Source organism: Leishmania martiniquensis, chromosome 18 (assembly GCF_017916325.1).
Source record: "Leishmania martiniquensis isolate LSCM1 chromosome 18, whole genome shotgun sequence".
Lineage (NCBI taxonomy): Eukaryota > Euglenozoa > Kinetoplastea > Trypanosomatida > Trypanosomatidae > Leishmania > Leishmania martiniquensis.
In genome coordinates this window covers 269450-291697 of record NC_090153.1, presented here as the reverse complement: position 1 = coordinate 291697, position 22248 = coordinate 269450, and the positions used below count along the sequence as shown (strand labels likewise).

Genomic DNA, 22248 nt, shown 5'->3' with positions numbered 1-22248 from the left:
AGCGGCTGCACGACCGGCGGCTTGTGAGCTTCGTAGTGCGGAATGAGGGGAGGAGTCGTGTGGAGAGCGGCGGAAGCCTGCACAGCTTTCACCGTCTACAATTTACGCTCCACCCACTGCCCAAAGAGTCAGTCAGAGAGAGGCCAGCGCCAAAGAGCAGGCTTGAATACGTGCCTTCCTTTGATACCTCATCCTCGCCGCGTGATCCCCCACCTCTGACCCGCCCGGTTTATCGGGCTGGTGAGCAATCCAGTGACGGCGCCGTTCAGCGAGCGCAATGGCGACGATGAGACAACAACGCAGTCCGACATGCGTTCGCACTGCCCGTCCGCCGACACCATCGGCGCAGAGAAAAAATGGGTAAAGGGTGGATGGCTGCCATGCAGCGCCGAAGCAGACCTAACCGCGTTGGCTCCTGCAACATTGCCGCCTCTTCTTCGCACGCATACTCACTCGATGCCTCCCATTCAGGCGTCGCTTGAACTTATCGCTTGCGCACCAAGGCTTTTTGACGTCCATTTCTCTGGCCTACTGAGAGGTGCGCAGGTACTTCTGCGCAAGCATCTCCGTCGTGATCGACTTCGGACGCTCGAGTGGGCGGCCCTGCAGGCGGTCCCAGACGACGGCGGCCATGACGCCCATCTGATGCGACAGGCCGAACAGAACCGGGTAGCAGTCCTGCTCCGTCAGCCCGTAGTGCTGTAGAAGCACGCCCGAGTGCGCGTCGACGTTGGGGTAGGGATTCTTGGTCTTGCCGTGCTCCGTCAGAATGCCGGGCATGATCTTGTAGACTGCTTCGACCAGCTTGAACAGGTCGTCATCGAAGCGGTGGCGCAGACAGAAGTTGCGCAGACAGGTGTAGCGCGGGTCCACCTTGCGCAGCACTGCGTGGCCGTAGCCGGGCACCACCTGACCCGAGTTGAGCAGCGCCCACGTGTGCTTCGTCAGAGCCGCCTCCAGTGCTGCCTCGTCTTTCATGTCCACGCCGTCCGCCTTCACGCGCTCCTGCATGCTCATCAGAAAGTTCAGTGCCTCTTGGTTCGCCAACCCATGCAGCGGCCCAGCCAGACCGTTCAGGCCTGCGCTGAAGGCAAGGTAGGGATCACTTAGCGCCGACGCAACCAGCGTCGTTGTGTGCGCCGACACGTTGCCGCCCTCGTGGTCGACGTGAACGGAAAGGTACAGCCGCATGCATTCCCAGAACTCCTTCTCCTTGAAGCCCAGCATGCTCGCGAAGTTCGCCGCCCAGTCGAGCTCACTGTTGCTCGGTGCCGCCACCTCCGTCTGACCCTTTGTCGCCCGGTTGTAGATCATCGCCGCCACCGCCGGCGTGCGCGCCAGCATGTCCAGCGCATCTTCCAGCGCGTACTCCCAGTATGTCTTCTTGTTCGACTTGCCCGCCGCATAGGCTGCCGCGAACTTCGAGTAGGTCTGCAGCGCAAGCACGCCCGTGCTGAACGCCGTCATCGGGTGCGCGTTCACCGGCAGCGCCTTGATCACCTTCTGCGCAGCGGCGATCGCCTCGGGGTCGGCGCGGCGGTGAAGCTCCGCGTTCAGGGCGCATACCTGCTCTGTCGTGGGCACCTCACCGGTCATCAGCAGCCAGAACATGGCCTCCGGAAGCGGCTCCACGCCGCCCGGCGCCTTGGGCAGTTTCTCCTGGCACTCCGTGATCGTCAGGCCGCGGAAGCGAATGCCCTCCTCCGCGTCAAGCAGCGACGGCTCGTACACGAGGCCGGTGATGCCGCGCATACCGCCGTACGCCGCGTCGACGGTGGCGTCACAGAGCTTCTCCTTACCATACTCCCCTTTCAGCTTACGGATCGTCTCCTGGTCGGCGACATGGCGCCTCAGCATCTGCTCCTTCATCACATTCACTACGGAGGAGGACATTGTTAGGAGGCCGGCCGGTGCCGCGGATGATGGCGCAGCGAACAGTGCGTAGAGTTGCGCGATGTGCTTTTAAGCGTTCGTGGACGGCTGAGGTGCGGGGCGGGGGGGTCTGTTGTCGAGATAAGGAAGTGCTGCCACTCTGGGCTACGGGGCGGAAAGGCTGCCAGTCTAGTGGAGGATTCAGTGCAAAGGGGCTCAGAGAAGCGGTGCGAAAGAGCCGTCTGTGGATGGGGTGTAGCAGCTTTACTGGCGCCCACGCGAAGAAGGAGGGTGTGTGTGTGTGGGGGGGACGAGGAGGAGGAGCGGGTGTGGGAAGACGGCGAATTCAATGGACCGGAGGGGCTGGCAAAGCACCAACGGAAGTGCAAATAGGAGAGAGCACAGCAAAGAAGAGGAGAGGGAGCACAAACGCACACACACGCACGCGACGGAAAACAATTAAACGGAGGAATTTGAACGAAAGAAAAGACGCGCGACAGCGAGAGAGAAGAGGAGAAAAAAGGGGGAAGGGGAGGGAGGGGGGGAGAAGTGAACGATGAGCAAAGGACGAGGCAAAGGGTCAAAAGGGAGTGAGGAAGGTCGAGCGCGTAAATGGTGAAGCAACTTCTGCGCATGCGTGCACGTATGCATGGGTGTGCGTATCGGTAGGCGCGCACATGTGTATGCGGGGTGGTGATGGGGTGGGAAAAGTAAACGCACGGGCGGGCGGGTGGGGTGGGGTGGGGGAGGTGGAGTACACGGCACCCGAGCAAATCGTGTGCCACAGAAGAGAAAGAGAGGCAAAAATGAGGGATGCGGATGAAGAGAAGGACGTAGTCCGGTCGCCATGTGTCCTCCGACACGTACACACACACACGCACGCACGCACGCACGCACGCACACTTTCACCAAAGTACCGAAAAGGTGCACGGAAGAGACCGCAAGGGCCACGACAGCGGGAGTACGGATGCAGAGGTGTCTGGTGGCGTGTGTGTGTGTGTCTGCCGGCGAGAGGGTGGAGCGGATATGCAGCACCTTTAGGGCACACAGAATTCTCCCGTGATGCACTCGGCGCGCATGGCTGGACGTGGTGGGGAGAAGCATCGCCCAGCTTTCTCTGCTAGGAGCGCCCTAGTCGCTGCATCTTCTCGAATCCAAACACACACAGAGACACGCCGAACTGCAAAGGCACGCAGTGCCGCCAAAGCAGAGCGACGAATGATGTGCTGAGGGTGGGGAGGGTTGGTGGCAGGAGCGAAACCAAACCGTGTCTCGCACCCTGCTGAGGCTGCCCACCTGCATACACGTCACGGAGACACGCCCTCACTCCAGCAGCGACCACGGGGGAAGCTGCCTGCGGCGACAGGGCAATGGGAGTGTAAGTGTGGTGGTGGTGGGGAGACGGCGCCCTCATCGCTGCCCTTTGCAAGTTCGTTTTTGTTTTCAGTGAGGAATACGATTTCTGTGCTTCTTCACTCTTTTGTGAGGCAGCGGAGTAGAGAAGGCATAAACACACAAAAAATGTTCCCTCCCTAGCCGGCCCCACACAGCAACAGAAAAAAAGAAAAAAGGGGCCGTCCATAGCCACCCTGACACACCCCGCCGAGAGAGGCGCCGAGCCGTGCCCCTCTGTGTCTGTGTGTGCGTGTGTGTGTGTGGGGGGGGCGACATTTTGTGAACATGTGTGGCATCCACCCCTCCCCCTTTCTGTGTATCTTCTCTTTTTCCCTTGGGGAAACAAATCGAAGAGAACGAGCTGAGAGAGGAGGGGAGAGGGGCACACATGCTCTCACATACTTACAGGAAAGGTGGTGCTCGGCGCGCATGAGCGGACAAGAAAGAGCGGCATGACTGGGTGTGAGGGATGGCTACTACGAACCCCTCCCACCCCTTCTTACTGCCCCTATCTTGGACTCACTCTCACTCTTCTACATGCGAACAAGCGCGTCCATGAGCACAGATGCCGCTCTGCGTGTCTTTCCCTTCTCCCGCACTTGCATGTCGATGGGAGGTGAAAGAGGTGTGGGGTGGCGAGAGAGGAGGAGGGAAGATGGCGCATAGAATGGCAGAGGGTGGGGTGGGGGAAGGGGGGAGGCACTGCTATGGTGGCGGAGGGGTTTACGTACTTGAATCACATAGGGCCCAAAGGCGCGATGGAATGGGAAGGAGACAGGGAGTGAGCGAGGGGGTTGAGAGGCCCAACATACGGACGAACGAGGGAGCCCCCCTCCCAACGCAAAATAAAAAGAGGGAGAGGAGAGTGTTCGGAGGGGAGCGGCAATAGGGAGTGTGAAGAAGAACAGAGAACGGGAGAGGGGAGGGGACGGGAAGCGCATAATAATGCAAAAAAAAAAGGAGCTGACGTACACAGGCGTGCACACAACTTCGAGCTGAACGTGCGCAGTCACCATCTCTCTATCCTAAGTACCTACGTGCGCACCTACACTAAGACGCGGAGCAGAGTTGGGCGCAGACGGTAGAGCAAAGAGGGACCCCGTCTCTGCAGCTCTCCTCTCCTCTCTGTCTTGCCCAATACTCACATGAACACAAGCCGATTCATACGCATTTTTTCCTGCGTGTGCACGCACCCGTTTATGCCTTTCTGTCTCTGTCTCTCTGACTTTGCGTGCAAGTGCACCTGTGAGTCGACACTTCCACGTGGAGCGCGATAGGAGGAGAGCAACGAGAAAAAAAAGTGGATGCCTCTTACACCTGCTCAGCAACAAAGAGCATGAGTACATTAGGGAGAGAGAGAGACGGGCAGATAGACGGAGCTGAGACAAGACGACGCGCGCCTCTTTAGTTCTCCGTTGCTGTACGCCACGCCACCGTTCCCATCACCGCCAGATGTGCAACCACAGCCACTATTATTGTCATTGTTCCTTTGAAACATGCGCACACGCACGCAGAGAGGCGAAAGCGAAGAAGACAAGGTGATTGAAGGAGTGGCACACATCGCGTCCTCTGCGCCTCACACCCTCGCCCTGCTATCTTTTTTCCCATTGTGTTGCGTATGGCTTTCGAAGCCCACAAAAGCACGCTGCACAGAAGCAGAGACATGGAAAGGGCGGTGATGATGCTGATGCACGATGAACGCAAGAAAAGGTCGCAGTGGCGCTCCTGAGGCACACCAATGCCATTCCCCTTGGCTTTTCTTATCAGTTCTTTGCCTTCACGCCCTCATCGCTTTCTTTTTGTTGTTGTTGCGCCCTCTGCCGCGGTGTCCCTCGCAGAGCAAAGATTCTTTGGGAGCGAGTTAGGGGCCAGCATTGCCGAGTCAAGCCTGCATAGATACATCATCTCACCTGAGTAAAAGCAGTGCTCTGACTGGAAACGACCTACGCAGGTTCTCTCATCACCGCCATGCTGGCCTCTCGCGCTCTTCTCTCTGTTCGTCCCGTCCTGCTCTTCCCCGACAACTTTACAGCCCCCTTTCCTTCCCTCCCCTGCATACGCAAAGAGTAACAGAGAGCGTGAAGGCTGCGGCACGCAAAAAAATGTGTGTGTATGTGTGTGTGTGTGTGGGGGTCTGCTCTCGTTGGCCACGCGATCCATCGACGGGTGACGCGCATTCGTGCATATATTCAAAGGCTCACGCCCACCAATGCGCGGCATTGATGCGCAAGATTTGGTGTCCGGAAGGGGCTCACAAACGAACGAACAACAAAAAAAACAAATGAAGCGAGCCGCTCTCGATCCAGTACAACGGAGATATCAAAAAAAAAAAACGGCTCTGACAGGAGGAGAGGGTGGGTGGGGCGGGGGGAGGGGCGAGCCGATGAAAAGGGGAGTGGGGTAGAAGGGATTGGGCAGCCCGCTCACAGCAAAGCGGAGCCGATAGCTCCAATATGAGAAGCCTAACCGAAAAAGAAGTTGAAGCATCCGTGTACCGTTTACTTCTTACGCCTTTGAGTGTATGTATGTGCGTATAGGTATGTGTGCGTGCGTGTGTGAGAGCGGGGGGGGTAAAGGGGTTAAGAAGGTGGTGGTGGGGTGGGCGGGGTGCCCTCTCGGCTCGCCCTCTTCGTTTCCCTCCGCTACTTCCTATAAAATACGGGTGAAATGCATTAGGGCGCCTGCCGCGGTGCGGTAAAGGAGATGAGCATAGAGCGGCGTCGTCCCCTGTTGGCATGAACAGCGTGTAGGAGAGCTGATGGTAAACAGATGAGAGCGTAGGTAAGATTTGTGTGTGCGCGCGCCTGTGTGTCTGAAGGGGAGGGGGAGAGGGAGGGGGGTAAAGCGAAGGCGCTGGAGCAGGAAGCGCAAAAGAGGAAGAGATATAAAGATGAAGCAATACAATATATTTATATATAAGAAAAAGGACGACGGAGAGGCTGAGGATCGCGCGTGGCAGAGGGCGAGCGAGCGAGCGAGAGAGAGAGAGCGAGAGGGACAGAAAGCGGAAGACACACATACACACACACAGAGACCTAAATACATATGCATGTATGTATACATTCGTACGCCACAGCGCAAGGAGCACTTTTTCTCTTCAACGACGGACGAGTGCATGTAGAGCCGTCCCACATTGTGATAGGTCGTTTCTTCCAGCAGCCCATTCCCAAGACCTTCACCTTCACCCATCCTTTCCATCGGCTACTGCGTGCGACGCCTCGAACCACACCCGACCCGCCTCTTCAGATTGACTCGCCTTGCGTGAAGTGACGCGCGGGATCGCATCTCCTTCTGCGCAGTGCCGAATATGCGGTTAGGTACCGTCGCTGCCCTTCACGCCTGCAGCTCTGGGGTGAAGAAAAAAAACTGCAGAGCAGAGATAGCACCCTGCAAATCGAGGGGAGGCGGAGACCCCAACGACAAGAAGCTCGGCTGTCGGCCCCAGTCTTCTTCCTCACGACTGCTCAGATGGAGACGCTCGCTTCCACATTGTTACACGCTGTGCTACTGAGAGGTGCGCAGGTACTTCTGCGCAAGCATCTCCGTCGTGATCGACTTCGGACGCTCGAGTGGGCGGCCCTGCAGGCGGTCCCAGACGACGGCGGCCATGACGCCCATCTGACGCGACAGGCCGAACAGAACCGGGTAGCAGTCCTGCTCCGTCAGCCCGTAGTGCTGTAGAAGCACGCCCGAGTGCGCGTCGACGTTGGGGTAGGGATTCTTGGTCTTGCCGTGCTCCGTCAGAATGCCGGGCATGATCTTGTAGACTGCTTCGACCAGCTTGAACAGGTCGTCATCGAAGCGGTGGCGCAGACAGAAGTTGCGCTGGCAGGTGTAGCGCGGGTCCACCTTGCGCAGCACTGCGTGGCCGTAGCCGGGCACCACCTGACCCGAGTTGAGCAGCGCCCACGTGTGCTTCGTCAGAGCCGCCTCCAGTGCTGCCTCGTCTTTCATGTCCACGCCGTCCGCCTTCACGCGCTCCTGCATGCTCATCAAGTACTTGAGGACCTCTTGGTTCGCCAACCCATGCAGCGGCCCAGCCAGACCGTTCAGGCCTGCGCTGAAGGCAAGGTAGGGATCACTTAGCGCCGACGCAACCAGCGTCGTTGTGTGCGCCGACACGTTGCCGCCCTCGTGGTCGACGTGAACGGAAAGGTACAGCCGCATGCATTCCCAGAACTCCTTCTCCTTGAAGCCCAGCATGCTCGCGAAGTTCGCCGCCCAGTCGAGCTCACTGTTGCTCGGTGCCGCCACCTCCGTCTGACCCTTTGTCGCCCGGTTGTAGATCATCGCCGCCACCGCCGGCGTGCGCGCCAGCATGTCCAGCGCATCTTCCAGCGCGTACTCCCAGTATGTCTTCTTGTTCGACTTGCCCGCCGCATAGGCTGCCGCGAACTTCGAGTAGGTCTGCAGCGCAAGCACGCCCGTGCTGAACGCCGTCATCGGGTGCGCGTTCACCGGCAGCGCCTTGATCACCTTCTGCGCAGCGGCGATCGCCTCGGGGTCGGCGCGGCGGTGAAGCTCCGCGTTCAGGGCGCATACCTGCTCTGTCGTGGGCACCTCACCGGTCATCAGCAGCCAGAACATGGCCTCCGGAAGCGGCTCCACGCCGCCCGGCGCCTTGGGCAGTTTCTCCTGGCACTCCGTGATCGTCAGGCCGCGGAAGCGAATGCCCTCCTCCGCGTCAAGCAGCGACGGCTCGTACACGAGGCCGGTGATGCCGCGCATACCGCCGTACGCCGCGTCGACGGTGGCGTCACAGAGCTTCTCCTTACCATACTCCCCTTTCAGCTTACGGATCGTCTCCTGGTCGGCGACATGGCGCCTCAGCATCTGCTCCTTCATCACATTCACTACGGTCGACGATGCCGTGCGGAGGCCGGCGGCGCCGCGGATGATGGCGCAGCGAACAGTGCGCATGGTTGCACGAGGTGATTGTGGGAGGGGACAGACAAGGGAGCACCCTAAAGGAGTAGAGGGCGGCGAAAGAGAGGGGCACCAAGAAGGGAGGGGGAGGGGAGGGAGGAAAGGCGTAACAGAATGGGTTTCGTTTTTATGTTTTCGTCGGTGACGTCGTTCTTAATGAGAAATGCCCCGCAGGCCGGCGAGTCTGTGTTGGCTAGACGGGAACGAAGGTGGTGGAATACACGGAGGGGGAGAGGGAGTGAGATGTGAGAGAGCTGCAAGGAAAGGCACACGAGGATGACGACCAGGGGCGGCAGAGAAGATGCGTGCGCTACAGCAGTGGTGATGAATCGACCTACAGAGGCGCGCGCACACACACATAGACAGCGGCAGAAACACCAAAGAGGAGACGCTGCAGACTAAATTCAAGGGGCAGAGAGAGCACGTGACTAATGGGTCTCAGGGGGGGGGTAATAAAATAAGAGGGGCAATGGAGATGGCAGTTTGTGGCGGAGGTTGCTGAGAAAGCGCACAACACTTCTTTGCCGTTGTTCGCAGCAGAGGAAGGTGGTAGGAGGGTGAGGGGCGAGGAGCGATGCGTATGCCATCAGCAAGGAGACGTTGTAGGCACCAACAGATGTAAGCGCGTGCGAGTGTATGGCGAAGGGGCCGCCGTGGTGGGCGAGGCGGCGAGGGGGTATGGAGGGGAGGGGAGGGTGCGCAGAGAAGGAAAAGAGGAGCGGGAAACGGGGGAGCGCTTGCTTGAAGAATAGAAGGTCAGGTGGTGCGCGGACATCGATGATACTCAGGCGCCATCATCACCAACGTATAAAGGGGCTTGTGCGGCCGCACAGGGCAGTCGACCTTATCCGAGGAGGGGAAGCGGGACGTGCGCGCACGACGCATGAGACTGCAAGAAACCACTGGATAGGACCAAGGCGAGGCTCAGCAGCAGCAAAACAGTAGCCATGAGACGTCTCGTGGTGGTGCACTTTCTTTGTGGGGCGCGAAGTGCCAAGCTGACTTCGGAGACGCTCTTCATTGGGTGTGTGCATGTGTATAGGTGGCGGTGGTGGTGGTGATGGGAGGGGGGAGAAGGCATCGCAGGGCGCGGCCGAGGATGCGCATGACGCCTGTACGCATACAGGTGGCTGGAGTGCGGCAATACACCACCCACGACCGCATACCACAAACACACCCGCATGCACCAAAACCTCTGCCAAGCGGTGTTGGTGGTGGTGGAGGTCGACGAGGCGGCGCCCTCGGCAGGGGTCCTCTCCCGCCCATCGCTCCACGCCTGCTCCTTCGCTCGTGATTCCCCCCTCTCGTTTGGCGCATAGTTCTTAGCGGCCCCGAGATGCGCGCCATCGAGACCTCCGAATCCAATGCGCCACCGGTGCGGAGGCGGCGGTTCGAGGTGAGCTGAGTTGCCTTGGGCATAGGCAAAGGCGACTCTCTCATCGCGAAGGTACCAAGGGACAACCGACGGCGCTGCACAAGAGATGCTAGTGCACATCGATGCCTGTAATGAAAAACGCGGGAGCATGGGATGTTGCGCTCGCCGCCGTCTCGATATCTTGAGCGGGCGTGAGCAACGCAATGGGCTCACAGGTGGCTGACATCTTCACGGCCGAACTCCTCGGTAATGGCTTAGAGGGTGCGTGAGGCAACGCGCTGACGCAGGCGAGAGCGACTCCGTCGCCCGTTTGTCGCGGATACCGCTGCTTGGGGTCTCGAAAGCCGGCCGCTAAAAACAATGCCTCAATGCTCGCCGCCGGAAAGAACATGGGATGCACACAGGTCGCGGAGGGAAGGGGCGGAGCCATCATTCTCCCCTGCTGGTGGCCTAAACTTCCGGTCTTCGATAGTATCTTACGCGGTGCAGGGTAAGAGTCGCAGGTACAGGGCGGCCGCCGCTGCTGTAGGCTGAGAAAGAGGCGGCGGTGACAACGCCCGCTGAGGGGGATGGACGCTTTCTATCTTGGCTGAAGCCGCGCTCACTCTCCAGTCGTCGAGCGACAGGACGCGCAACACAGCATCTGCAGTCGACAGTACTCTGCAAGTAGCCGCGCGATGACTGACTGCATGACTGTTTCTGCACCGACTGCGTCAGGGCCCTCGCGACTGCGCGCTTCGTGGCGTGAAGGCGTCAGGTGAAGGATGCTGCATAGCCCCGACCACCGACATCTATCAAAGATACCGTCAGCTTCCTCGGCTGATGCGGGTGGGCAAATGGCTCTCCATGGACGCTGCCGCCAGCGCATCCACAGGATGGGCCGATACATCACACCAACACCCGCGCAGCTGCACAAGACTCCCTGAATAGATGAGATCAAGAAGCGGCAGCAGATATCCGTGGCCCATGTCGCAGAAGGGGTCGTGGGCATATCCGCAGAGGGCTCTGGAGGCATTTTGGAAGCTGCTTGTGCCCTGGACATCCCATCCATGATGCGGAGCAGCGGTGCTGGCGAAGACTGTGACAGGCGGCTCCCCAGGCAGCGAGGTTTTAATCGACTCGGCGGCATGGCAGCTAACATCGTCGTCGCCTTTGCCAGCCGATTCACTGACGAAGTTTTTTGTGCTCAGTAGCTTGTCTGCCGGCAAGGCGGCCCGCGGCAGGGCTCGCCTGTGCCCGTGGGGAGTGACACTGCACATGTGGCGCTCGTTCCAGATGATTTAGGGTCCGCCAAAGCGCGTTGAACAGCAGGCGTGGCCATGCAGAAGGTGCGGCAGCGCGGGAACTCGAGGCGGCACTGATGTACGCTGATAGAATCCGTCAACGGCGTTCAAGTAGCCGCCGCGCCGCCGTGGGGATCCGCACGTACGCCGCTTGGCCATCCCTGCTCCGCGAGAGAGGCACTGGAGATATACGCGCCATCTTTCGAACGCTGGCGTTGGCTTTCGCTGCCCTCTGTTCTGCCAGAGCGGAGCGTTCCGTAACCTCCACACTCCTTGTCGTTGCGGTCGTCTGGCTTCGCTGCTCTGTAGCCGTTGTAAGCTGTGCGCGGCAGTCGCGAGAAATCCTCCTGGTACATTCATCGAATGCTGGCCAGGGAGGAGCATGCGACGATAACGAGGTCGTAGCCCCTGCATTAGGTGCAGCTCGCGCATATCACCGCCACAGCTGAGGCGACCGTAGAAGGATACGTTCACGTTTCGCTGGCGAGTCCTCATCCGATTCCGATCTACAGCCGAGCGTAGCCACCGTGGCACCAGCGCCAGCCACTCATTTCTATGAGCATGCCTCTGCTTCAAAGGATTTTCAATGGGCGCTACAGGCGGCCGGCGGGACAGCAGCTGCGTTAAGCCTGTACAGTTTGGTGGCTATGCGGTCTACAGCGTTTACCTGTCTCACCGGTCTGGCCCCTGAGGCCGTCGCTCTGGCCGTGATACGCCAGCAGCTGTAGCCGTTCATGCAACATACCATGGCTGGTGCGCATGCGGAGGTTTGGAGCTGGGGCAGTCGTCATCTGCCTCTGCCAGATAAGCTGGACCAGGAGAGAGCCGGGGGAGGGGATGGCTAGGCGGTGCTGACGTGGCCAGCTTGACGGCCCTTCTCCCCGTGCACGTCCACAGGAGAAGACTGCCGCAACAGCTTTCTCCACCTTCGGACACCTCTTTTACCTGTAGGACAAATGTTTTGGGATGTCTCAGCTCCATTGATGCATACACATTTCGAAATGGTGCATGCGAAGGACACGCACACACAAAAGATGAGGCCTCACTGGACTGCAAGCAATGTTGTATGTGTGTGCGCGTGTGTGTCATGACAGTTGCCCTTACCTGCACACGCAGCGGCACCGCCTGTGCAGTTTTCCATGGAGATGTGCGTGCACGAGGTCTAAAGCGCAGGGGGAAAGACAGAGAGAAGAGGGAAGAGGGGGCTGGACGACGGTGGTCAGCAGCTTAAAAAAGAAAGAAAAGGACGCATCTACATCAGTGCACAACGCGCGCGGTTGTAGACACGCTTGCCCCTTCGTCTCTTCATCAACATCGGCTGTTGACAGTGCCTAGCTAGGTGGGAGGGGGGGGAAGCGAGAGGATGGCTATCTGTGCGGCGAGGGCGGTGCTGCCGCACGACATGAGTGACAGAGGGGAGACAGGTGAGCAAGGTGTGCGTGTGCGCGGTGACCTTTCCACTACCCCTCCTCCTCACTCCCCCCTCTCTCACTATTCCGAATCGTCGTGCGAACTCTGTTGCTTCACATTGGTCGCTATTTCAGCCCTTACCTCTTCTTTCGCATTACGGCAGATGAAAAGAGAGGCCGAGCGCTCACGTCCCCTCAACGCACACACACACACACCGAAAAAAGGCGCGGTCCCTTCCCGTGCCTGAATAACCATCAGAGACAGGGCGGGGCGGGGGCGACAAACCTCAGCAATCGAGCAAGGCGATCTTTGAATCGGCTCCAGTTTTGCACGGACAGACAGGTACACTTACACAGACACAGACGCGAAGAGAAGCGAACAGGACGTGAACGAAAAACACAAAGAAACGTTGAACAGAACACACTACGATGACGCACATGGGACCACACTGACATGAAGACGAGCTCCATATCCTTCTTCACCATTCACACCACTACCGTCATCACTAACACCTACATTACTGAGCGTCACTGATACGCGGCCTGAGCAAGAGCCACATGTGGCAAGAATGGAAAGGGTGGGAGAGAGGGAGATGTGCGCCCCTCTCCCCCACTCCTGAAAAGATGAAGAAGCAAGAGAGGCTATATGAGAACACACACACACACACATCCGCATGCATGCATGGTAAATGGGATGGAAGCAAAGAGAGAGAGGGGGGAGGGGGAGGAGGAAGGAGGAAGGAAGGGGAAGGGCGGGGGGCGCATGTGAAGGGCAGGTGACCAGGGAGAATGCTAGACAGCCAAGGCGGCAACGCTATACACACACCCACACACATACACATACAGAGAGGAGGAAACAATCAGCCCTGCCTTCCTCCCTCGCCTCCTCCTCTTCTGCCAAGAAAGGGAAGGCGACGCTGAGAAAAGGGGGCACACGCACACTCGCACACAAGCATGAAACATACGCGCCTACGTGCAGAGCGGCGTGCTTGTATGCATAGGTGCGCGTTCACCCCCCTCGCCTGCACCCACGCGCGTGCGTCTTCGGAGTTTGCGGGCGGGGGAAGGGGGAAAGAAGAAGAAAATGGGCCAGGACGAGGGAGCCGACGACGGGGTGGGATGCGAGTGAGTGAGTGAGGGGGTGGGGGTGGGGGAGGAAGAGGGGGGATAAGAGAAGGAGGGTCCGAAGCACCACCGATCTCTTCATCACACACCGCGACTCTCCCCCACCCCTCGCTCGCTCGCATCCCACTAACACTTATTTACATGTATAGACGCACACACGCACAGATATTTGCCAGATGCGACGCTTCTTCGCTGCGTAGACGTCTGACTTTCCTTTAAAATCACCTCCTTTAGCACGACTCCGTTGTGGCCATGTACTTGGGCATCTTCTTCCGGTCAGCTCTGCTGCCTTGCGCTGCCCCGCACCCCCTCCTCGCTCGAGGAGGGGGCCATAGTTCTCCGCACACGCGCAAACCTGTCTCTCCACTCCCCTCCTTCCTCCCTCTCTTTCCCTCTCTGTGCTCAAGTCGACGGCGCGCGCTGCACTCCCCCCTCCCCTCTACCCCCTCTTTTATCGACCTCCGCTGATCTGAGCTCCGAGCACCACCAGTACGCTTCTCTCTTCATGTGGGTCTATACATGCGAATGGGTGAGGGCCAGGCGCCACTCCTCCACGCGCCCACCCGTGGGAACGTTCGCCCCCCCCCACACACCCTCCCTCCCTGGCCCCCCACTCAATACGACCACACGCCAGAGAACGGCAAGGAGCGCGATCAGCTTGCGTCACATGAGCCAGAGCCGCGAGCACCTTGTCGCTGTCCAACTTTTAAGCACACATAACGCGGCATACAGAGCCAATGCACAGGATAGACTTAGCTGGCGTTAATTTTGGCGCACAAGTTCCCTGCGTAAGGAAAAAGAGGAGCGGGGGTGGGGGAGGGAGGGGTTTGGGGTCACGCACGCACACCCCGGGGACAACGGCACAGAGGCCCATATTGCGGTGGACTAGAGCGAGGAGCAAACATATTCACGTGCTTAGATATCGCCTACAGCCGTGACCCCATCTACGGAGCCTGGATGACTACAGCTACCAGGCGCCGCGGCAGCATCGGCTGGCGCGCCCTGCGGCCACAACCCGCCCGCCGTGCCGTCACCCCCTTCGCGCATCATACTCCCCATTCCCGTCGCCACGCCATCTGGACTGGCCTGAAGCGCTGGCGAGGGAGCACCGCCGTCCACTTGCTGCTCTTCGTCGTGCTGCACCTCCACAGCAGCATCCTTGCAGCCGGCGTTCTCGTTACCGTTCAAGATCTGGGTGTTTGCCACGGCCGCCTCCGCCGCCTCCGCCGCCATGTCCGCCTCCTCCTGCGACGCGGCCTGCTGCTGCAGAACCAAGACGGCCTCTTGCACCTTGCTATTCTTTGCCCACTTCTCGTTGCGCAGGATGGTGCGATCCGCCACACTGTCAACGACGAGGCGCGTGTTGACAACGGGGTCCATAGCCAGCTTCACAAGCCCGTCAAGCAGCGCGCTCTCCAGTACGTCGTCGGCGCCGATTTTCACCACCTGCTCCGTCACGTAGGCGAACATCTGCCGCCCACGGAAGCTGTACGCCGTCGCCAGCTTTACAATAGAGGCGAGGTAGTTTTGGTATTTCTCGTCGTTCGCCGCGCGCAGGTGCTTCAGAATGATAGCGACCGGTTCGTACGTCGAGGCGCGCACCTCCATGACACTATCGTCGAGCAGTCGTGACACCAACGCCAGCACGGAGGAAAAAGAGGGGCTGTCAGGCGGGAGCAGTACGGCCACGGCGCCGATTCGCTTTGCTACCTCGTTGCGCAGCCGCCAGTTCTCGCTCTCAAGCGGCACGTGACACAGCAACGGCACAAGTCGGTCGCGCGTGGCGGGCGTGACTAAGGCGAGAAACCTCTCGGCGTTGAGGACGGCGCCGCGCTTAATATCGTCGAGGTCGCGCAGCAGCAGCTCAAAGGCTGGCACGATGGCCTCCTCTGTGATACATGTCCCCAAAAGCGCGGCCATCTCGTGCAGCGAGTATGCGAGAGACTTGCGCACTTTCCACTGCACGTCCTTCAGCATCGTCGCGTACGCGTCCGCCACCTCATTCCAGCGGGACGGGCCGATAGCCTGCACCACAGCTGGAAAGCAGTAAGCGCAATACTCGCTGAGCGGGCTCTCCACGTTGTCGGACTGGAAGGCCATATCGGTGAAGAGGCGCAGCAGCTCAGGGCTGATGTCCTCGCTACGCAGCGTGTGAAGGAGGCGGCCTAATGACTCGTACGCACGCGTGCGCACCCAGCGAGAGTCATCCTCGAGAAGCTTTTGAAAGGCCGGCACGATGAACTGCACCCGCATCGACTCGGGGAGGCCACTCGATACTTTCTCGATGGACTCGGCGCACGCCTGCCGCACACCCCAGATCTCGTCCCCGCAGAGCGTGATGTAGAGCGACAGCACTGTGCGCTGAGCCTCCTCCGTCGTGAGGACAGCACACACGCCACCGAGGTTGCTGCCGACGGTGCGGCGCACCGTGAAGCTGGAGTCGTTAGAGAGAAGCTCCAACTCCCCGAGCACCACCGTGGTCGAGAACTCAGTACCGAACTGTGGCGCAAGGTCATTGAAGAGCTGCGCCGCAACGACGCGGTAATCCTCGGCGCGCTCGTCGTGGGCGAGGGTCATGACCACGTTGAGCAGATGCGACTGCACATGCTCTTTGTGGACGAGCTGGGCCAGCTTCTGAATGGCCTCTAGCGCCACGACACCCACCTCCACATTCTTATCGACGAGCAACTCAAAGGCTGTTGGGAGGAATGCATTCAGGAGGCACTGGTAACCGGCCTCACTGCCCTCCTGCACAAAGAACTCCGCGAGCGGGAACAGCTGCTCCACCAGCGCCTGCCGCACGACCGGCTCAGCGTCTTGGGTAAAAGTAGTCAGCAGCGGAACGATAGAGCGTGCGCTTTCCGCGTACCCGGCGAAGTGCGCGGTGGACGAAAGTTCCCGCACGAGTACGAGTCGCTGCAGGGAAAAGTCCGACTGATAATACATCAAGAGGCGGTTCAGCGGGTCGAGGCTGTCATCAATGGCGTACTCGTTGAAGATGAACTCCTCCTCGGCATCCTGGTTCGCGTCATCCAGCAGTTCGGTCGGCATTTTTCTGCTCTGTTTCGTATACGTGTGTGAATACTTCTCTACCCTCGCCGGCAGGAGAGAGAGTGGGAGGGAACGAGAGGGGATGGGGGAGAGAGAGAGGGGAGGAGGTCGGCGCCGACGGTTTGCGGACGAGCTCGCATATTCGCCTCCATCGGCTCGGTTCCTGAGGGCAATGGCGCCGCTTACACCGAGGCCACGCCCTCAGGGGTAAAGCGTAGAGCGAGTCTCTCCTTTAAGGGCGCAGACGAACGCGCATGCTGTGCTGGCCTTCCGACAGGAGCGCAGCGCTGCCTGTCCTCCCGCCTTCCCGTCTACTCGAGTACGAGACAAGAGAGCTCGGATAGGCAGTACATGCAGCGCAGACATCGCCGGTGGACAAGATGAGAGGGGAAACGAGGGAGACACCATACGGCCACGAAGGCACTTATTTGAAGCACAGGAAAACTGTGAGTCGCATGGACAGGTAGGGGAGCGATTGCGCGTTGAATGGCAAACGACATCCACAGCTGTCCTTACTGCCCCCCGTCGCGTCATGCACGCGGATGCGACATGCGCTCCGCAACAACAAGCCGAGCGCGCACGGAAGGGCACGCAGAGGCATACATACACCTTTTCGTCGCGGCAGAGAGGAAGAATGCGTGGAGAGCGTGGCACGTTGCCGCCTGAATTCGGTTTCCATGCCGTGCCGTCTCCGCCATGCTCCTCTCTGCAAGAGAAGGCACAACATGCGACCGACAAGACGGGATGAGAGAGAGACAAGTGGGGCGGGGAGACCATTCCTCAGATGCCCCTTGTGGGTGGCGCCATAGAGTCTGCGGACGGATCCCTCGGACGCGGTTGCGGGCTCCTCGGTGCCAGCGGGACAGGTCTGGGCCGATGCAGTGCCGCAGAGGCGTGCGGTGGTGATCGCGCTCGCACTAGCCCGCCGCGTGGCGTGCCAACGACTCGAGAAATACAGAGAGCGGCGAGAGCTCTCTGAGCGCAGGCAGATGCACATCTGCGGGGATGCCCCCTGCCGCCACGGGCTCACGGCAACGCCCCCTCCCTCTCTCTAGCATCGAGGGCAACCACAGAGGGAGACAGCGAGCCACAACACCCGCCCCCGAGCAGTACCCTGGACGCGGCCCACTTGCAGCATGGCATGCGGGGCACCCAAGTCCCGCTCAGCGCACGGCCGGCTCAGCGGCAACGTGCTAGGCGCCTAGGATAAAGCCGCAGCGCAGCAGCAGGGAGGGAGGGGGGTGAGCTGCTGGCCCTGTGCGGGCACACACACACATATATATATATTTATATGCATATATGCCGCGGTGTTCGTTGTCGGTGGCGGCATGGACACGTTGTTCTTCAACGTTCCTCTTCTATGTCATAGAGCATTAACGGAGCTCCGCCCTCCTCAGCCGGTCGCGTGCCCTATCCTGCGGCGCAAGGTGGCGGCTCCCCAGCAGTGGGCAGTGGGGGGCCGGGCTGGGGCGCAGTCGATTTGGTTTGGCGCGCGGCCTATGATGTAGACGGCATGGACGCGCTCACGGTCGCAGGGCGCTCCGGCGCAACGCAGGACCTGGTCGCCGACATCCGTGGCAATACGTCGCGCTGCTTTCCCCACGTGGTAGGCACTCGACTTGGCGATCACCGAAGAGGGTAGTTCGGTATTGGCAGCGGAGGGGGAAGGGGGGCACTAAGTCCTGGCACCACGCTGAGGTACCCCCCGCCTCCGCGTCACGACAGCAGGCTCAAGCGAAGGTGCCTGCCCCACAAGAGAGAGGGGAGGGGGAAGCGACCTGCCGTTGTGGCAAGATGGTGGATGCCGCGAACGCGCACGCGTAGTCGTGCGTTCTCGCCGCGAGCGCCGCCGCTCACATGTTGCTCAACACTGCACACACGGGTCGCAGGAGAATGTGAAGGAGGCCTTCTTTGCGGGCTTCCATCGTAGCGAGGGCAATCAGCAGCAACACTCGCTCGTCTTGAAGGGTGAGGGCTGTCTGCAGGGCCTCCGCCTCCGCCGTATCGCGGGCGGCCTCGGTGGGGGTGAGAGGTGTATTACCAGTATTTTCCTGGTGCGCACTGGCCGCCTCGATACCACCGCGATGTCCACCCTGCGCGCTGTCGACTACAGACAGCAGCTCAATCTCTCGCTTCAGCTGATGCGTCACGAGCGACGACTCGGCGCTCATGTCAGGCACTTTACCGGTCGGCGGAGTCGTTGGTACGTACCAGCGCACAACTTCGCTGCGAGAGAGCGTCTCTGGTCGCATTGTCAGCACCTGCGCAAACCACTTGGCTGGACGCCGCAGCACCTTGTTGACGTCGTGGTAGGAGTAGTCTTCCACCATGAAGCCGACAAGATTCTGCACGTAAAGCTGTAGGGAGCGGAACGCGTAGGAGGGCTCGTAGTCGGGGTTCATCAGCCCCACACAATCGGCTTTCGTCAGCTGCCGAACCACGTCGAAGTAGCATTCGATTTCTTCATGAAGAAGCGTCGCAGCGCCGGGGTAGTATTGCTCCATCGACGTTGCCCCCACCTCGTTCCAGGTGAACTGGCTGCGCCACAGCGTGAGAGGGTTGACGGCGGTGGTGCCACCCTTGATGCGCTGCTCGCTGACCACGTTGTCGTCGCCAGCTAGCTGGCGGTACACATCCGCGTGCGCAGGCCGTGCTGCGCCGCCGGGTATGCTGCCGCGTTCGTCGCCGCCGCTGAAACCAGCAGCAGAGCGGCGCAGCCCGGTGGTCGCGATACTGCCCATGGTGCCGGAGGAGACCCCACCACTGCCGGAAGGCTCGGTAACGGCGTCTTCCGCTACAGCGCGATGACCCAGCCGCTCCACCACCTCCAGCGGCAGTAGCGTCATGGCCCACGGCTCGGCTGGCACGAAGAGGCCCATGACAAAGCCGCAGAGCGGCACCACTTGCGCCACCACGGCGACTAGTTGAAACACTTCCGGAATGGTCCAGCCACAAGCCAGCACGTTCCGGATCTCCACCTCGCCGAGAGTCCACGGCGTGTGGGCAGCGAGGGCGATGAACTGCTGGACAGCGCGCAGCCGCCCCGGTGGGCCGTGCGTGATCCACCGCTGGCGGGATTGACCGCGAAAGCAGCCGCTGGTAGACGCGTCACCGTGCCGCTGCTTCGTCTGCTGCGCATACGACACCTGGCCAGCAAAGTAAGAGTCCTCGTCGCAGTTGTAAGCATCCGCGGCATCCCTGCTTCTGTATGCTGCGTGTCGGCGCGCGGTGCTGGTGGTGTAGAGGTCACTGGGGTGGTCACCGCACCCTACGCCGTTGCCGTCCACGGTGCCGTAGTCGTCCTCGTCCTCATCATCCTCCAGCATCGCCTCCTCCGCGTAGCGCAAGAGAAGAGCCGCGAAGCGAGAAACGAGGTACTCGCACCGGTGCCTGCTCGCTGCCATGACCGCGATCATTAGCCGCATGTCCACCGAGAGTGGGCCGTCTTCGAACAGGACGTAGTGCAGCGCCGCGTGGTGCGCGCGGAGCACCTCGGGATATAGAGCAAGGAGCCTGTAATAGGATGGGCACTCCCCGCTGTCTGTGAAGACGCCGTAGAGGAGCGTCTTGGACGTCGCCAGCTGCTGCACGGGAGGAAGCAGATGGCTTTGCGCGAGCGCGAACAGAAGAGCACGGCGCCGCTTTGCCACCTTCGACAAGCGAGTCAACGTTCCCGCAGCCGCAGCTCCTTGCGCGTGCCCCAGAGAAGCGCCTGATCCACTGGCCGCTGCCCCCGTGAGGGAGGCGTCAGCCAGCGTCGAGGATCCGCTTAGCCTATGACCGCCAGCCGCATCGCGTTCGCCGTTACCGGCCGACGAGCGATGCGAGCCAGTGCTGGGACCACCGCCGTGGTGGACGCCGCGGCGCCGCCGCAAAGACGTATGCACCAGCGACGAAGGGGAGCCTGGAAGGGTGCGGGCGTTGAGGCAGACTTCCGTCGAGACCGCTTCCAACACGGACTTGAGCGCCGCCGCAGCGCTGCCGTTGGGGCCCATGTATGCCTCCTCCTCCATGAGCACGCGCTGCACGGTCGGGAGGGCGGTGGTCGCCGGCAGTGGGCCGCAGTAAGCGAGACACGCCGCGCTTTGCTGTCGCTGCTGAGCCTCCCACCAGCGCTGGGCCGTCATTAGGTGCACTGTGCCAGTGCTGTCGAACCACAGTATCGCATCCTCCGGCTGCACGTGCTGCGTAGTGGGGACGTGGTTGCTCTTATGGCCGCTGTTGCTGCCCGTCGTTGCCGCCGAATTGCCGGCACCACCGAGGCGGCAGTGTGGCTGCGGCTGCAGCGTTGGTAAGTAGCGCAACAGCTGCTGCCGCGCGATGCGGCCGGCCGAGCTGCACGGCGGCCGCTGAACTGCCAGCGCGTGAGCGAGGCAAAGCTGTGCCGCGTACACGAGAGGGGTACATGGACAGCTGCACGCCAGCTGGAGGAGGAACTGCAGCGATGCGGAGGCCGCCTGCTGTACGGCCCCGCCCGCTCTGACGTCGTCCTCGGAGAAGCCCACACCCGCTGCATCATGCATCTTGGCAGTGGCGTCGGTAGTATATAGATTTTCATCGTCGATGTGAGAAGAGTAGCGGTGGCAGGTGCTGCCGTCACCTTCCCAGTCCTCACCGCGACGTCCAGAGAGACTTGCCGCGGGGTCACTACTGCAGCCGGCAATATCGCGGTACGTGAGGGCAAACGCGGCGCAGCGCTGGCCCAGCAGAAGGAGGGCATGAAACGCCTCACGCAGTGCTTCTGCCGTCACGGTAGACACAGCGGTGCTGTTGGCTGCACTCGGACACGCGGCTTCGGCGGAGGCGGCGTCCGCTTCAGACATGCGCTCCGCATCCTCTGTTGCAACGTACGCGGCACTGGCTTCAGCGTCAAAAAGCTCCGAAGGGAAGTAGTAGGCGTCAAAGACAGCCAGTAATGCGGAGGTTGCGTTGTCTGACGCGAATGTTTTGGCCGTGGACGATGGGCCCGCGGCAGGGGGCGCAGCTGACGATCCGGCCACCCTGACAGCCTGCGGAGGCGTCCATTGCGTTGCGGCGCCAGCGAGCATTGGATGCACTTCACCCATCGCTGTGTCATCACCTGCCAGGGCGAAGCCCATCAAGACATGCGGCCGATGCTGTGTGGCAACGCGCAACAGCCTCTGCGAGCCGTCGCCTGCAGGCGGTGTTGGTGGCGTTGCTAAGGTGGCAGCGCTGCAACTCCGACGACCGTCACCGCCGTCACCGGTCTGGTCATCCTTGCGCACCGCCTTCGGTGCGATAGGGTCTTTGCTGCCCACTGTCGTTGTCATCGCTGCAGCTGCAGCTGCGCCCGCGGCAGATCCAGGTGCCACACCAATAGACGCATTCACGGCTTCAACGGCGGCGCTCATCAGCAGTTGAGGGCTATGGACTCCTGCAACACGCCGGCGACTCTCCTCAGCTGCAGCGGTCCGCTCCAGCTGAGCATGCTCCAGCGCGAAGAGGTGCGAAAGCAGCGTTGCACTGTACCACGTGAAGTCGCGAAAAACCTCCGAAGCGGCTACCGCCGTGTCGCCGCTGTGGTTCGAGCGATCACTCGAGTTGCCCCCGCCGGTGCCCGGTGACACCGAAGGCGCGGCAATATTCTGCATGGCGGAGTAACGATATGTTCAAAGGGAAACCAAAGAGAGCGCCCACATCCAGCGTGGCCACCTCGCGCCTGAGCGTACACACCCGGGGCTCGCACGTTACAGATGGAGAGGAGCTCGGGTGATCGAGCGACAATCGCAGGTCCCACTGGTGCACAAGCAAAGCGCCAGCTGCGTGTCGAGGCAAAACAAAGAAGAAATGC

The 22248-nt window shown here is 60.6% G+C and overlaps 4 protein-coding genes across 4 annotated transcripts; all 4 read right to left on the bottom strand.

Moving 5' to 3' along the window:
- Window positions 1-528: 528 nt before the first annotated feature.
- LSCM1_06716 (uncharacterized protein) lies at window positions 529-1893 on the bottom strand (the record flags this gene model as incomplete). Its single annotated transcript, XM_067324126.1, has 1 exon — window positions 529-1893. The coding sequence occupies one exon, from the start codon at window positions 1891-1893 to the stop codon at window positions 529-531; it is 1365 nt and encodes a 454-aa protein (XP_067179473.1).
- Window positions 1894-6771: 4878 nt separating this feature from the next.
- Window positions 6772-8187, bottom strand: LSCM1_06715 (uncharacterized protein; the record flags this gene model as incomplete). Its single annotated transcript, XM_067324125.1, has 1 exon — window positions 6772-8187. The coding sequence occupies one exon, from the start codon at window positions 8185-8187 to the stop codon at window positions 6772-6774; it is 1416 nt and encodes a 471-aa protein (XP_067179472.1).
- Window positions 8188-14300: 6113 nt separating this feature from the next.
- Window positions 14301-16436, bottom strand: LSCM1_06714 (uncharacterized protein; the record flags this gene model as incomplete). The annotated part of the gene is made up of 1 exon (XM_067324124.1): window positions 14301-16436. The coding sequence occupies one exon, from the start codon at window positions 16434-16436 to the stop codon at window positions 14301-14303; it is 2136 nt and encodes a 711-aa protein (XP_067179471.1).
- A 1853-nt stretch (window positions 16437-18289) lies between these two features.
- On the bottom strand, window positions 18290-22048 carry LSCM1_06713 (uncharacterized protein; the record flags this gene model as incomplete). Its single annotated transcript, XM_067324123.1, has 1 exon — window positions 18290-22048. One exon carries the CDS (start codon window positions 22046-22048, stop codon window positions 18290-18292), a length of 3759 nt encoding a protein of 1252 aa, XP_067179470.1.
- Between the last annotated feature and the right edge of the window lie 200 nt (window positions 22049-22248).